Below are 15460 nucleotides of genomic sequence, written 5' to 3'. Positions count from 1 at the left end.
TAGATTTTGGCTTGACTACGTGGATTTGAGTCTTTACGAAAAATATATTTCTGGTACTGTACACCTGACTTTAACGCCACTGGCATAGTTTGCAATACAGACGCGTCATTCAAGTAGTAAATTAGCTACTACTAGTTAGTAGCCTATAGTCTAGCAAAATTGCAAAAAAAAGTTAACGATCTAGCAAATATAAGGCTAACATGAAGACCCATGCAAATTGCATGATGCAATGTCTACATGTTTTAACATTATGTATGACATTAAACCTTTAAAACGTGTAGAAAAGGTAAGAATAAAGACCACAATTAGTGGACAATTTATCAAACACTCACCCATCTTCTCTTGGGGTGTAAAATATGGATGACGTTGCGTCTGCACCAAAGCAACCGCACCACAGAACTGCAGGCCACTATCCAAACAACAGCAAACTTTTAAAAGTTAAACCTGTATAGGTTATTTAAAGCAGCTTACTGGCTGCATGGCAAAACTACGATTGAAGTCACCCACAGCCCACCTTATTTTATTCAAAATTAGTTTGAGAGTATCGTAGGCCTAAAGCGGATGTTTCAAGTGGGGAAAAAAACTGCCACATCCGTTTTTACTTTTTATTTGAGCTCAGAACGAACTAATTTAAGACCCATTTCACAGAGAACAACATTAGTTATTCAAGAGATCCCACATTCTCCACATCCTTCACCATGCGGTCATCAAATAGCAATCAAGCCCAACTGAGTAACAAAAGAACGGTAAATGGCTGAAAGAAAACGAGTAAAAACAATATTTTATGGTCAAACCAAAAGATTGAACATTTGCAAAGAAAAGTCAGATTATGTGATGTGGTCAACAATAACAACAACACACCCTTCAACTGAGAAAGGTTTTACAAGGTTTAAAGACGTTCCAACAAACCAAAATAATAAAAAACAAACTAAAACTGCATCAATATTCTTTATGTTCCTGATTATTTTTTTTATTTTTAATATCTACATCACTTGTGTTTTAACTTGCACAAATGTATTTTTTAATTGTTTTATTATTATACAAGCATACTGTGCTCCTTTGAACCAGAGTGGTGATTGTATTGTCTATTGTTAGGTCCATTTGAGTTTCACTATGACAAACGGTGAAGCATTTGTGTTGTCTTAGTGCACTTGTGTTCCTATACTCTCCGTTGCCCGTGCTAAGACCCCAAAAATATTATCTCTCAAAAATGACCATAAACAACCAAAAGGAAGATGTGAGGTAGAATGAAAAGTCTGACTCAAAGCCTAAACTAGTCGGGGAAATCATACAAAAATAACAATTATTCATTCAATATTAGTCAGATAAAAAAAACTGCTCTTATATAACAAAAACAATCACATCTGTGCATCACAGATGCACAACTATCAAATTTAAATTAAGGCCCTTAGAATAATTGGCATTCTACCATTAAAGAAAATTGAGGAGCATTTTAACTTGGGGCAATAGAACATCGGCCTCTTAGAACTCGACGATACGTTTGATAGCAGTCAATACAACCACAGTATTCTGATATGGTCAATTCTACATGTGAACTTAAATAATTTCAGTTCATTCATTTATTTCACGCTTCTACAACTTACCGTTGTACTTCTACACAAATTATACTGCAAACCTTACACTTCAGTTCAAGAACACTCAACACATCTTTAAATAGCTATTCAACCCAGCCCCCTTTCATATAGTGGGAAAAAGCATCCAGTGTCTGTGCTACATTGTTTTTCCTGGAAAAATTCTGACATTCTTTATTTACAGATGGGTTGACATACAAGTTGTTTGTGGGGATGTTTTTGTTTTTGCGTTTCTACCTTTGATTAGGCTCCCAAAATAGGTGAGTCCAGATAAGCAGAGGAGCTGACACCATTTCATAACCAGAATGAAGCCAGTTAGTTCCAAAAGAACAGAAACAAACTAAGTCACAAAAGCAAATTCTGCATCAAGGCTTCTTTTCCTTCTTCCTTTTATCGCTTTTACTTGACGTTGTTGTGGTTACAACAGGTCTTCTTATTGGCTGTACCACCAGCCTTCCACTGGCTCCACACTGCAGGCTGTATCTGTCAGGGGTCAGGGGTTGTCCCAGGTCATCCCTCAACCTGGCCAGGACATCTCTAGAGAGCTGCTCAATGCGCTGGCCCGTAGCCCCTAGAGCCTTGGCTGTGTGTTGCTTCTCCCTGAGCAGGGTGTCTCTCTGGGCCTGTAACCTCTCCACCTCCTCCTGGAGCCCTGTGATGGCATCCAGCTTACGTTTACGGCAGTTCTGGGCGGCCAGCTTGTTCTTTCCGCGTCTGCGAATATCCCTGAGAAGGGTGATCTGTGCAGACGAGAGAGCTTGCCCCTCCAGAAGCTCCAGGAACTCCTCCACGGGCATACTGACAATCTGCGGTGCTGAGAAGGGGATGCACATGGCCCTGGCTCGCAGCTCATCACGGCTCAGCTCTTGCTCGTCATCCCTGTCATACTCTTCTTCGCTTAGAGGCTCCTCTTTGATGGCTTTATGGGAGAACGTAGGCACCGACGACTGGAAATAAGGAGGGGAGGAGTAGCTGTGGTCGTGCCAAACGTTCTCGCTCAGATCGACCTGTGACCATGTGTCATAGTCGGCAATGCCCTTGGAGGGGAGGGAGTCGGCCTCGCTGCTGTAGCCTGTGGCTCCGCCCTCATCTTCGCAGAATGAACTGGAGGAGGATGACACCTCTGACGTACCTGCGGGGTGAAGCAGTAAGATTACATTTCAATACATATACTGGTGGTTTCTGATCACACGAGAGGTAACAAATAACTCTGCTAACCAGACCATTACAACGCCTTTCTAAATGGATGAATGGGAATATTCCTTCTCACCAGGAGATGTGGGGCCTCTAGAGCTGTTCTCCAATGAAAGGCCAGAGTCCGAGTCCAGGTCTTCTAGGACTCGAGGGTCTATTCCCTCCAGGCTTCCCAGCAGCTGAGGGTCAATGGAATCCAGCCCCTCCAGCCCCAGCAGGTTAATTTGATCAAACACTGCCTCATCCAGGCAGCCTCCTAGTGCACTGTCGGACGTAACATTCCGTGTTGCGTTGCACACTGAAGAGAAAGGCAGTGTGGCTAGCCCTGCTGTTACGCCTGGTGATGAGTCCGAGTGAGAGGAGTTTGTAGACTCCAGTCGGAAGTAAGGTCCCCTTTGCTGGGTAACGGATCCGCTTTCATCCCTGTGAGGGACGACATCATAGGGTCCAGTACCTCTCACCATGGCATCACGCAGACTGACATTCTGGCTGATGGCGCTGGAGATATCAGTGTCTAGGTCAGAGAGACGCTGGGGAACCAAAGGATCCAAATCCTGCAAAGAAAACATTCACACACCCTTTATGATAGTAGAGAAGAAGTGATGTCCAATCGCCAATGAAATAACTACATGGTTAACTGCAAAAATAGGTCAGCAATAAGGAAAAACAAATTACATCAAAATCGGTAGAGAGAAAGTGGCTCCAGTCAAGAGTCGTAGGAGGGGCATCTCCAGAACCAGACAACGTTGAGGGTGGCTGGGGATCATCAAGCAGATGCTGGAATACAAAACAACTAGCCATTAGCACACACAAACACATTCGATATCATTTGAGCCTGATTTGAGCTTTTCTGTTCATTTTCATGGTGGGCACCTCTTCTAGTGTGGAACTGAGAACGAGCTGAGTCACAGGTGCAGGCTCTTCTGCTTCTTCATCACTTCCATCAGCCTTGTCCTGGGCCTGGGGGGAGAGGGAGGGGGTACTTGTTAGCTGACAGTCCTGACGGTTCTCCCACTGTTCTATTTGTGGTTTAGCCTAATTATGTTTTAAAGAAGGTCTCCAACAATGGCCAATTTTGTATGTTTATCGTTATTTTGTTTGCACTTGAGTGGTTTGCCAGTTGAATGACTTGCTGCCATCCTACGTTTAACAGAAAAAAATCTATCGGTCTATAGAAGATTTAAATATTTTTTTAATATGCTGTAATTCCTTCTTGAAATGTAAACTTAAGCTGTGTGTGTGTGTGTGTGTGAGGGGATTTTGACAATCGCAACAAGTGTATTTCAGGTGGTACTGTGAGAATGTGGTGAACTGGCTCTACAAGTAATTTAACAGCTGCAAGGGTTTGTCTAAAGTGTAGACTGACGCCACAGTTGCCACAAGACCCTCCAGGGGTGAGGGGTGGGGAGCACAAGGAAGTATTTGCATCAAAATGAACACTTGAGGCTTGTGATGTTTTTCAAAGTGTGTTTGGACAAGTTGGTCTTTTATACTTGTAGGCTTCAGATGAGCCCAAATTGGCCTGCACCTGTGCCATACTTTGTCAGTAAACAAACTAAACACCACATTAGTAAAGGAAAGACAGTGGCTAACAAAGGATATCTCTCTGGACTAGACTCGCTCTAAAGGGGGTCTGGGATTGAGGACTACAGCTTTAACGTAACTAAAGGGGTCTGGGATCGAAGACTACAGCTTTAACGTAACTAAAGGGGGGTTGTTTCAAATTCTCCTCTCCAAGCCCACAGCATACAGCCTAACAGGTGGGGTAAGATTACAGATTCAACATCCACTGGGCTGAGGGTATCATATACACCTAGCAGCTGTTAAGTTTTGTACCAGAAAAACTGGATTCATAAGATGTGTAGACCATGAAATAAAATGTTCTCACAACCCAACACACACTTATTGGTAAAATGTTACCCTTTGTTTTATCTTTGAGTTACTTTACATAGAGAAAGCCTGTCAACCCTCACTGATGTTGTGTCACCAGTCATTGACTTGCCAAGACATGTTTCCAAGACATTTCTGGGTCCCCAACAGGTGCATTTGGTCTTTTGTTAGATAGCAGTGTAACTATAACTTCTGAAAGCTAGCTAGTTTATTTGACATAGGCGTAGAGTACACAAACCTCATCTCAAATGAAAAGTGAAAGTGTTTGTATAGGCAATGTGTTCAAACATTTCTCTAATATTCTGGTAGTTGGTTAGAATCAGTTAGCTAGCTAACAAACCAGCTAAGACACAATGTGTCAAGCCCCATGAAGTAGAATGAGAAGCAGGTAAATAACTAGTGGTAATTTAGCTACAATTTGAAATGGGTGAATATATCATTTAACATTAACTGATCCGAGTTCACAAATCTGCCCACCAAAATGATTATAGCAGCTAATAGTGCTAGTTTCAATCTTTTGGATACCTCGCAGGCTCCAGTGACAATGTAAGGCCCAGACACACACTGTTCCTGGATTGCAGTGTGGCACTCCTCTCGTCGGTCCAAACAGCTCTCGTCTTCGGACAGAAGATCACTGTGGTTTGCATTGTCCAACGCACTCTCCAGAGTCAAGCCAGAGTTTATGTCAGCGCCATTACTTATGTTGTTTGATGGCTCTTGGAACTCCGAACTGTCAGGCACTTGGTGCACGAGCCATGCATTCAGCTGCGTAGGGAACCGAGGTGAGCCGAGAGCTCGCACCTCGTCAAGCAGCCTGCGACTGGTAAAGAAATAGTCCAACTCGAGACATTTGGGGTGCACGCTGTATCCGTCCCAGGTGTCCCTCAAATTGTGAAAGGGTGTCTGGATGTAAGCTGAGCTTGGTCCAACGTTAATCTCTAACAGAGGGGAGAAGTAACCGTTTAAGTAGCTATCGACGTCCACGCGAACTCCGATTAAACTGAGTAAGATCGTAAACTGGATCAGGCCCTCTGTGAAGTATTTCTTCACGTTTTGCATTTTTAAATAACGTGAATAGCCACTAAGGAGAAACACTGTCGCGACAGTTCCCTTTCCCCGACTTGACAAAGAAAACTGCCAAACAAAAGAGCACGCGTACCCTTCCCCTGTCAGACAAAGAGGTCCGCCCGCACCGGCGAATTTGTTAGCAAGCTAGCTTAGCCAAGCACTACCGGCTTCTGATAACTTCCTGACAGAAACATACCTCGTTCAAGCAACGGATGTTCAGTCACCTAAACAAATATTTAAAATACGGTCAAACATATATACATCCCGACGATTTCGTCTTCGTTTGGATTATTTATCAAGTAGACTGAAGTGTTTATTTAATATCTTGAAATTGTCTTCGTTTGTCTGCCATGAAGAGGGGACCTCGAGGTACATTTGCATATTTCCCACACAACCTCAGCCCTAGAGCTGTATCGCAACAGTCTCCGATTGGACAATCTTTCAATCCGTTATGTTTATAGCCAATTGTAGATCTACACCAGTCATAAAGTCGGTCCACTGAACATTTCCGCCAGCATACTATAACAATGAGTATAATTTTACTTTGGAGGTTCTGTGTTTTGTCGGACTGCTGAATTTATACAACGAAAACACAATGTCTCCAGGTTTTAATGTAAAACTTAAGTAGGAAGTGCTGAACAATACAGACACATACATTCAGTCAATAGGCTACACATCATGCAAAACATTTTACCAATCTATAGGCTTAAAGTAAAAATCATGAGTGGGCTCTGTGGCAATAAGACAAAACGTGTGTCAATTTGACTCACGTTCGTCCTTAACAAGTGACAAACAGTGGATATTGTTTACGTTTACAGTATGTTTATATGTACACATGTGCATATATTCATATATTATAGTTTATATTTGAGTCTAAATATTATGTTTATTTATTTATTTGCTTGTTGAGACTAAGTTTATGCAAGATATTCACGAGAACACTTTTCGTTTTGTCCATGGCTCAACTGCGTCCCCTGCTGGAGAATAATGAAGAAATCCGGCTGTGGGTCCACCACTCGTTGAATTTCAATGCTATACATCGACATGGCTTTCTGAACGGGACAGTTGAATTACAGATGTTTGTACAAACAACGAGACTGATTTAACATGGTTTCTTGAAGAGCATGACCTGAAACACAAATTCAATGGTCAAGATACAAATTGCTCTTAGTTTCCTTGGTCAGGATAACATAAACGGTATCTCTGCTAAGAAACCGTAGAAAGTTATATAGCCTACACGACAAACATAATTCATATATTCTGTATGTATCGAATCTATCGATACAGAATCTATAAATGAGGCTCAAAACCTAACAAATTTAGTTTTTTTGGGGTGGAGAATATAGCCAATGATAATACCCAACAAAAATTGCTAACAAAAATCATATAGTGCCTACTCCACATATGTTGTTGTTTACTTAAGAAGAGGCGGAGATCGGGACATGACCCACGAAATCCAAATCTGGGCGTGCACTCTTGGACACCTTCGATTTGTTATTGGCTCGGAAATGCCATGGACCTTAAAACATGGCAAATAGGGAGTGGACCCATCCCACAACTTCTCTGATTGGATGAAACCATGGACTAGCAACGCCCACTGTTGAAATTGTGTGACCTACTTAACCAACTCCCTGCCACTGCTGGATGATTTAGCTTAGACATTAAAGTCAAACTTTCCCTCATTCACCAACACATTTTACATATACATGTATTCAACGTATGTTAACTGTTTTTCTGTCTTTATTGAAATTTTGAGCATTCTTACTATAACATATAGGCACTTGTGTAAAACTGATACAAGGTAGAAGAACAGACGATGCTTTAGTCTACTAGATAACATGAACGAATCCTGACTTGATCATAGATCACATAGAAGCATCTGTACTCTCTCTCTCTCTCTCTCTCTCTCTCTCTCTCTCTCTCTCTCTCTCTCTCTCTCTCTCTCTCTCTCTCTCTCTCTCTCTCTCTCTCGCATCAATGTGTGCCTAGTAACATAACTGTAGTAATCTTGATAACATAAATGCAGTACAAATAACAATTCCCAAAACAAAGCATTCCATTCACTTGGCATAATTCATTCTAAGAATTTGGCAAAGCAACTGACATTTGAGATGTGTAATTGAGTAGCATGCAAGATTTACAAATCCACCGGGTGGGCCAAACAAGTCGCTAGTGCGTACAGGCACGATCAAATTCAGGTCCTCAAAGTGTGGCTAAAGAATGATCCATTTGACTTGATGTAACGCCAGCATGTGGCCCCTTGATTAATCCACAGGTATTTTCATAACGATGCGAAACGCTTTTAAATCAACTTTGTGACTCTCAGGACAGATTTATTATAAGCATCTAAATCACGATAGGCTTTCCTCGTCAAGGAGAAAGACGATTGGCCACCAGACGGAGTACGTATTGTAAGTGGATATTTTTACAATGAGCATGCGCAAAACGTAGACACTGCCGCTAGGAGTTGTGGGAGCTGCAATGTAACATATTGTAAAAAGGAAGTGGAATTCAGTGGCGTTTGGAATTCTCTTCGAGTAGGGTTGTGTTCGTCCGTAGGACTTAACCTACGTCAACTTTGCTTTAATTTTTCCTGTAGGTTCAGACTCATAAAACAAGTATACTGAACTAGAATTATACGTCCCTCCAGTATATCTGAATGTTGCGAATTAACTAAGGATATGCGGTACCATTTCTTTATACTGTTGGCCTATTTTTATCCAAAATGTTGATCCTAAATAAAATTGGGAACTTAAGCTACCATAAAAAATATTGCTGTTATAGAATATTCAAATGGGTAATCCCATAATACGTTAATTTTGTCACATGTTAATTTAGTAACTAACTCGTGCCTCTAGTGTCTTACATGTAAGTGGGAGGGTTGAATTATTATTATTAATAATAATAATAATGAAGAAGAAAAAGAAAAAAAAATATATGCAAAGATGCTTTCAACCATCTCCTGCTGTTTTCAATTCCGAAGTCCATACCTGTTGAATGAGATTATGTTTAAAAAACAAAATTAAATTAAACATCTGCAGCTGCATTCATTGAAAAAACAAACGAATATATTTTGCCATGTTCTTTTCCTTCCATTTTAGATTGTTTAAAATCATTATTAGCATTCATTCATTATATTTTTGTTGCAATACAATATATGAAACACAGTTGTTTCTAAATCTATTTAGACATAAATCTAGCAGGAGTAGATGAAGAGCCAATTACACGGGACATATAGGCCTATTGTTACTTCCAATTATTGTACGTTTTATCAATTGATAATGCAATGATTGTCACATAATATTAGAGTTAAGAAGCAGTTTAACTGTAAGGCTAATTAGGGCTGGAAATTAATTAGAGTTATTAGACGATCAAAACCTATGAATTGGCAATTTTATATCCATCAATAACAATGTATTAACCCACATTATACTCCGACACAAAATTAAAATAGCTCAAGGCTGTTTTCCAGATCAGCGCTCCAGTGCACGGAGCTCCGTAGCCCAAAGCACAAAACAACCGACTGGCAGCCTGGTCCCTCAAGGTCCGCGGCTGCTGCTTGATTGACGTCCAGCCGTATCCAATGAAATAAAAATGCAGGAATACTGACCTCCCATTCGCCCAGCACTGCATACATCTCATACAACTAGGCCTATCGCGAAGATAATATTACCATACTTCCTAGGCATGATTTTCTGGCAAACTCCTGGGCGCCCCGCAGTGGACACATATGGAAGCAATCTTTCTGTGGTGTACTGTTCTTCGAAATAAGTAATAAGAATGAAAAATGCCCAGCCGTCTTCTTTACTTTATTTCATTCCTTTTCAATATGGTTTTATGTTAATGGTATGAGCAGACCTCTTTAACATTATGTTTCCCCACGGCCTCGAGGAAATTGATTGAACATGTTCAACGTTTCCTTCAATAGGGCAATTTTGTTGTATTTTTATTTTCCATCTGCAATGCCAGTCATTAAATCGTTGACACAATTGATGTTTATGACTTAGACAAAAATGCTGTCATACATACATATAACATATTTTAATTATTTCTCGTTGAAGCCACTCTGGCCTATTTCCTTAAAAAAACGGGAGGTGGGCTATTTCTTCCACCACAAGAGACCGCCACTCTCTAAGTAGCCTATTGGAGCTTAGACTCTGCTACTCTTTCAATATTCGTTCGTATTATGCTAATTAAACATTTACCTTCTAAATGTGATCAACAATCCCATTTTGGAAGGTCTATAGTTGTCATTGCATTAAGCCCATTTGATGAATGGAGAAAATTATTTATTGCTCGCACTCCGCTCTTTTTTCATCAAGTGATATCTTTGTTTCTATGTCTCTCTCTCTCTCTCTCTCTCTCTCTCTCTCTCTCTCTCTCTCTCTCTCTCTCTCTCTCTCTCTCTCTCTCTCTCTCTCTCTCTCTCTCTCTCTCTCTCTCTCTCTCTCTCTCTCTCTTTCTCCCCCCCCCTCCCTCTCTCTCTCTCTCTCTCTCTCTCTCTTCATTTCTCTCTTCTTCTCTCCTTCCCTGAGGACAGAGAGGTCAGGGAGGCCAGCAGTTGGGCAAGGTGCTGACAGGACGTTTCACGGCTCCAGCGGCGGCCATGAATTTGATGTCGGAGCCTGAAATGGCTGCCTTGATAACACTCGTCTGGCTGAAAAAGATTGGCAGCTTTCTTTGTGGAAAAGAAAAGAAACACTTCTTACATAAACTGGTAAAAAATGACCCCAACCGTGCAGGAAAACAAACCTATGAGATGTGACTTAGGTCCAGAGGAACTATATCAAGAATCACAAAAACTCACGAATATGAATTCCCTCTTACTCTCCCGCCACTCTCTTTTTCTTTCTTTCTTTCTCACACACACACACACCCACACACACACACATCCGCACATAAACACACACATATACACAGGTTTTCATATCCTGAAGCAATAGAAACATCATTGTCCCCAAAAGAAGTTCTGTTCAAATACTTGTGTGGGTGAGCTTTTTTTCTTTTCCTGTATGCATGTGCGCATAATTCCATTTATGTGTCACTACCATGTCTTCTGCACTAATGGACTCTCCTAACCCTGTCTCCATCTCTTCCCCACCGCCCTCCTACCCCCATATCATATCCATGTATTCCCGTAGGGTCTGATTAAAAGGGTTTCCAGGCGGAGGAAGGAGGAGGAGGAGGAGGGGTGTGACAGCAGGAGAGTGCAGGATGGTAGAGTGCTCATTATTATGCCTTGTGTCTGGACAAGGGGAGGCCTGCTGGGGTACTCTTTCACCTAATCAATATAGATGCTGCTCTCACATCCTCCATGTCCACCATTCCGCCAGACGACCCCATTAGAGATAATGTCTCTGCTGTTGACACCGTCCACGCTGCAGACTACGATGTGGTGACCTGTGCTTTTTTCTCCCTTTTTACTGTGTCAATCTCTGAAGTTTTTCTTTGGTTTGTTTTGCTCATAACAAACGAATACAAATAAAAAAAATGAAATTTTATTTCACATCACATCAGTCCATTATTGACATTAAAAGCATTTACCCTTTTGGATCCTATAGGTCAGGCTGTGAGTTACAAAGATAATATGGAATTATTAGAAAATCACTGCATTCTAAGACATTGAATCACTGCTGGAACCAGTCAGTTGTAGACTTAAAGGAAGGTCGTTGATTGCCTTCCTGTCTGCAGGTTGGTGTTGGAGTTCTGCAGAGCCACCGACGCAGGAAAGACGCAGACACAAGAAACATCTGAGAGATGCCTAGGGTGGCTGTGGAGAGTGAACTTTAGCCTTGTGACCTGCTGACCTTGTGATCAGAGGTCAGAGAGGGAGGGGCCACGGCTGTTGGGAGACTGGGTAATTGATGGGTGCAGAGAAAGGCCTGGGGGTTGTATGGAGGAGGGAGGGGAAGCAGGGAGGGAGACAGGCCAAAGAGCTGACCTGGATTCTTGTCTTCATGTTTTATCTAGAAAGGAGTTGCTTTGGATGGATATAAGTAAAGGGATACCCAATTATGTTAGCTTATGCTTACTCTCACTCTCTCCCTTCCTGTCTCTCTTTATCCTCTTGCTGTCTCTCAGTGTCTTTCTCTCTATGGCTCACTCTCTCTGTTAATGTATGCATGTTCACACTTCCAAATGTATCTATGTAAGTCACTAAACACTCCACTGGAGAATCTATGAATACTCCCTCAGTCAGCAGTCAGGAATCCTTAACTTTCTAAAAGAAAACCACAGTTGAGTTTTTTTTTACCCAAGGGGTCAAAGGGCAAGCTGAATTGCTGGAGTTCTGGGTTGGTAGAGGTGGTTGGGGAGTTGAGGTTTGGGGCTAAAGCGGGGTTCTGTAATGGCTGACAGATGTTTACAGGGGCCTGACTGCACCTCTGTGATCAGGGAAAAGGTTTACATTTGTGTGTATGTGAGTGTGTTTGTGTATCTGAGAAAACTGTAATTGCAAATCTCAAACACACATACAGTACAGTATAAACAGGAACACACACACACCACCAAGGGGATGCATCATGTGTATGTCCTTCTTTGCAGTGGTTGAGAACACTAGCCATGTTTGTCAGTCTCTGGCCCTACTCTATCCAGATGGCTCAGGTCTCTTTAACTAGGGGCCCAGGCCTGGTAGGTTCTGTGTGGGACTCCTATCCCACCTATCTACCATGCTCCTTTCAGAACCAGCAGTCTTACTGGACCTCTTTCACATATTAGACAGGATTCTGTGGTGTTCCGTGTTCCAAACTTGCTTTCTCAAGTTACTGACTGTCCTATGTGGATCGTGCCAAAGCTGTTATTTTAGAGAGAGCTGGAGGAAAACTGTGCATACACACGTGTGTGTGTGTGTACACAAGTGTAGATTGTGGTTTGTGCTTGTATAGGGTTTTTCACACTTGTCTGTCCACATGACAGTTCCCCACAAGGGTCTCACCAGGTTCACACCAGGCCCTGTCAAACTTTGAAACTTACACAAGCTCCCATATTATCCCCCAAACTGCAGGAGTGAACATTGAGTTTGCAGCTACAATCAGAGACTTAGTGTGGATGAGAAGCTGTGGACAGTATTTTCCCAAAACTTTGAAAAACATGATGGTCTGGTTTTGTCCATCTTTCAGGTTGAACATAATTACATTACTCTGCACCTCCAGTGAAGGGTTTTCCCCATGACGGCACTGTTGAAACTTCAAATCATCGCAGTCAATGTTTCTTATTTACTCAAATGGCTGAGGACTGACGTACAGGAACAGAAATATACAGAGCGGTCTCCCGCAATCTGGCGAGCTGTTTTTGCGTCAAGAAGGGAGCAGAATTTAGTAAACACACTTGTTAATGCTGATGACCCTCAATTTTCTTCGCTTCACTGAGAGAAAACAGAATGTTTTCTAAATGGTTTGGCTCTTGGAATGTGTTCCCTCTCCTATACCAACTGTTAGTTCAACCACTGAGGGGATTTAGTTTATATGCTTTTAAACCCAAGCGGAAAGATTTGAACAAAGAAATAAACAGAGCCTCAATGACAAAGCATTTGCTTTATCAATGTATCGAAATATGAAGTCATTTCGAGCACTCTTTTGGAGCCTGTTTTCAAGTAACTACTTATTCAACTAGAAAAAAAGACTTACAGAACTGAATTTTCAGATCATTATGTTCTTTTTTTCTTTGAAAAGTAACGTACCCTATCAATTTGACAACACTCGGTCTGTGACAGTCACCCTGTGGTGCTCACACATTCCATTCTCCTTTCCTTTTGAAGTGGACTGATCCCTGAAGCTAATATCCATGATGGACCAATCATTGTGTCCCTGTGGCCTAAGTAAATGATATCCCTGGTGAGGAGGAGAGGTAGGGATGTGACACGGAGCAGTTTTCACCTAGCTGTGACTGGTGGAGGGTAATGCTGATGAGGACTTTGTGATGAGACAAGGAAGACAGACTCCTATTGCTTCTCTCTGATGTTTAGTTATCTCTCCCTCTCTGCCTCTCTATTTCTTCTCTTAGCTTGAACACTGCACGCTGTGCCTCCGCATTTGTTTGTGAATGACTAGTCAGGGCCTCTGGTTGGGAGAAGAGCAAGGGAGGGAGAGAACTGGAGGATTTTCGGGTTGTTAAACGGGGCATTAGAGAGCTTGTGAATGGGAGTTGTAGCTATAAAACCAAACAGTTCAGCAGCACTCATGTTTTAGTGTGTTGGCTTGCCGGCTGACAGCGTGGTTGTTTGGGGTGTCATTCAGGGCCTAGTTTAGTGGCATGGTTTAGGCCATGCTTTATGCTGTGTGTTTGGCACCAGGCTGTTTCAGGACACACAAGAGGCTGATTTACTGAGCTGTGGCCACTCATGGAAACTTACACCATCGAGCCAGTTTGAGAGATATAAAACAGCAGGTGGAGGTGGGATATTAAACAGAAATCATTGTTCCCTAGAATCCTTGTTTCAGCTCTTGTTTATCAGGTTTACCCAACTTGTTTATGGTTGAGTTGTCCACATCGGTAAATGTTAGTTTCTCCTTAGATGTGATTGGTAGTCACCACTTTGGCACACACACACACTTTTATCTATTCATTGTCCTGTCTGAATGAGGGGGAACAGAACTGATGGGCCTAACCATCTTGATGATTTCCTCATGTTGCAGAAGTATTCCGGCGGTCCGCTGTACAAGCAGCACGCCACAGGTTCCCATGTCTGGATAAACACAGTCATTCAAACTGACACACTGAGACAGAAAAACTGACGAGGAGCCCTTTGTGAAAATAAAGTCCAAAGAAAGAAAGAAAGCATTGGAACCAGCAGAGAACGCAAGGCCTGATCTTCCATGTTAAGCTTTGAGTTACGAGACCGTTGCTCTTTTAGTTAATCTTTCCAGTACATTCACAGAGTTTCTGGTGAGTAAGGTTTGTCATCACAGATCAAGGGCACGGTTACTCAGTCCAAACCATGACTGATAGGAGGGGATCCAGTAAACTAAATATAAACCTGTGTGTGTGTGTGTCACTGACTGTGTGCCTGTCTGTGTCCCCAACTGTGTGTGTGTTTGTGTGCGTGTTCACTTACAATGAAGTCACATGTACCACAGAACCCATTGAAGAGGATGAACGCACCAGTGAGAGAAGCTGAGTGGAGATGATACACAGATCAGCCTCCTCAAGAGATGCGGGGGCGGCGGGGGCGGCGGGGGCGGCGGAGGCGGCGGGGGCGGCGGTGAGGGAAACAGGGGGTCCCCGTTTCAGATGATACAGTCATCCGTCATCATAGATGTCAGTACGATATGGATCAGCAGCTCCCATTTCCCCGCTCTGCTGCGTGTGGGTGTCTGTGTGGGTGTGCACGAACGCCCGGGGCCTCCAACAGAAACCTCGACAGAAAGGATCCTCCAGCAACAGCCTCTCTCAACAACCTTACAGTCATTTCAGAAGCACGCAGTTATGATTTAGCATTGATAAAAACGGCCAATGGCCAGTTGTGGTGGACCCCGCACTTGTTGTCAAGACCATGTTAAATCAGCCCCAAACAGATGGATCCTGTCTCTCTGCCAACACGGCTCAATAGACTGTGTGTGTTCCTGAATCGGTATGTTCCTGTGTGTGTGTGTGTGTGTGTGTGTGTGTGTGTGTGTGTGTGCATGTGCGTAGTCCTCTGTGCATAACAATTTCCCATCCATGAAGCTGACTTCATTCTCTGGCTCGCAGCTGCTGTGTGCTTCTCATCCTGGTGTGTT

General features: G+C 42.6%; 1 protein-coding gene across 1 annotated transcript; it reads right to left on the bottom strand.

Moving 5' to 3' along the window:
* Positions 1-591: 591 nt before the first annotated feature.
* On the bottom strand, positions 592-6126 carry nfe2l3 (nfe2 like bZIP transcription factor 3). The gene is made up of 5 exons (XM_047017153.1): positions 5202-6126; positions 3660-3746; positions 3462-3563; positions 2863-3340; positions 592-2724 (listed from the first exon to the last, which is right to left on the bottom strand). Exons 1-5 carry the CDS (start codon positions 5733-5735, stop codon positions 1958-1960), a joined length of 1968 nt encoding a protein of 655 aa, XP_046873109.1. The 5' UTR covers positions 5736-6126; the 3' UTR covers positions 592-1957.
* Between the last annotated feature and the right edge of the window lie 9334 nt (positions 6127-15460).

The sequence above is a fragment of the Hypomesus transpacificus genome, unplaced genomic scaffold (assembly GCF_021917145.1).
Source record: "Hypomesus transpacificus isolate Combined female unplaced genomic scaffold, fHypTra1 scaffold_480, whole genome shotgun sequence".
Taxonomy (NCBI): Eukaryota; Metazoa; Chordata; class Actinopteri; order Osmeriformes; family Osmeridae; genus Hypomesus; species Hypomesus transpacificus.
The sequence above is the reverse complement of the archived record's forward strand: the minus strand, read 5'-3'. Positions and strand labels throughout refer to the sequence as shown.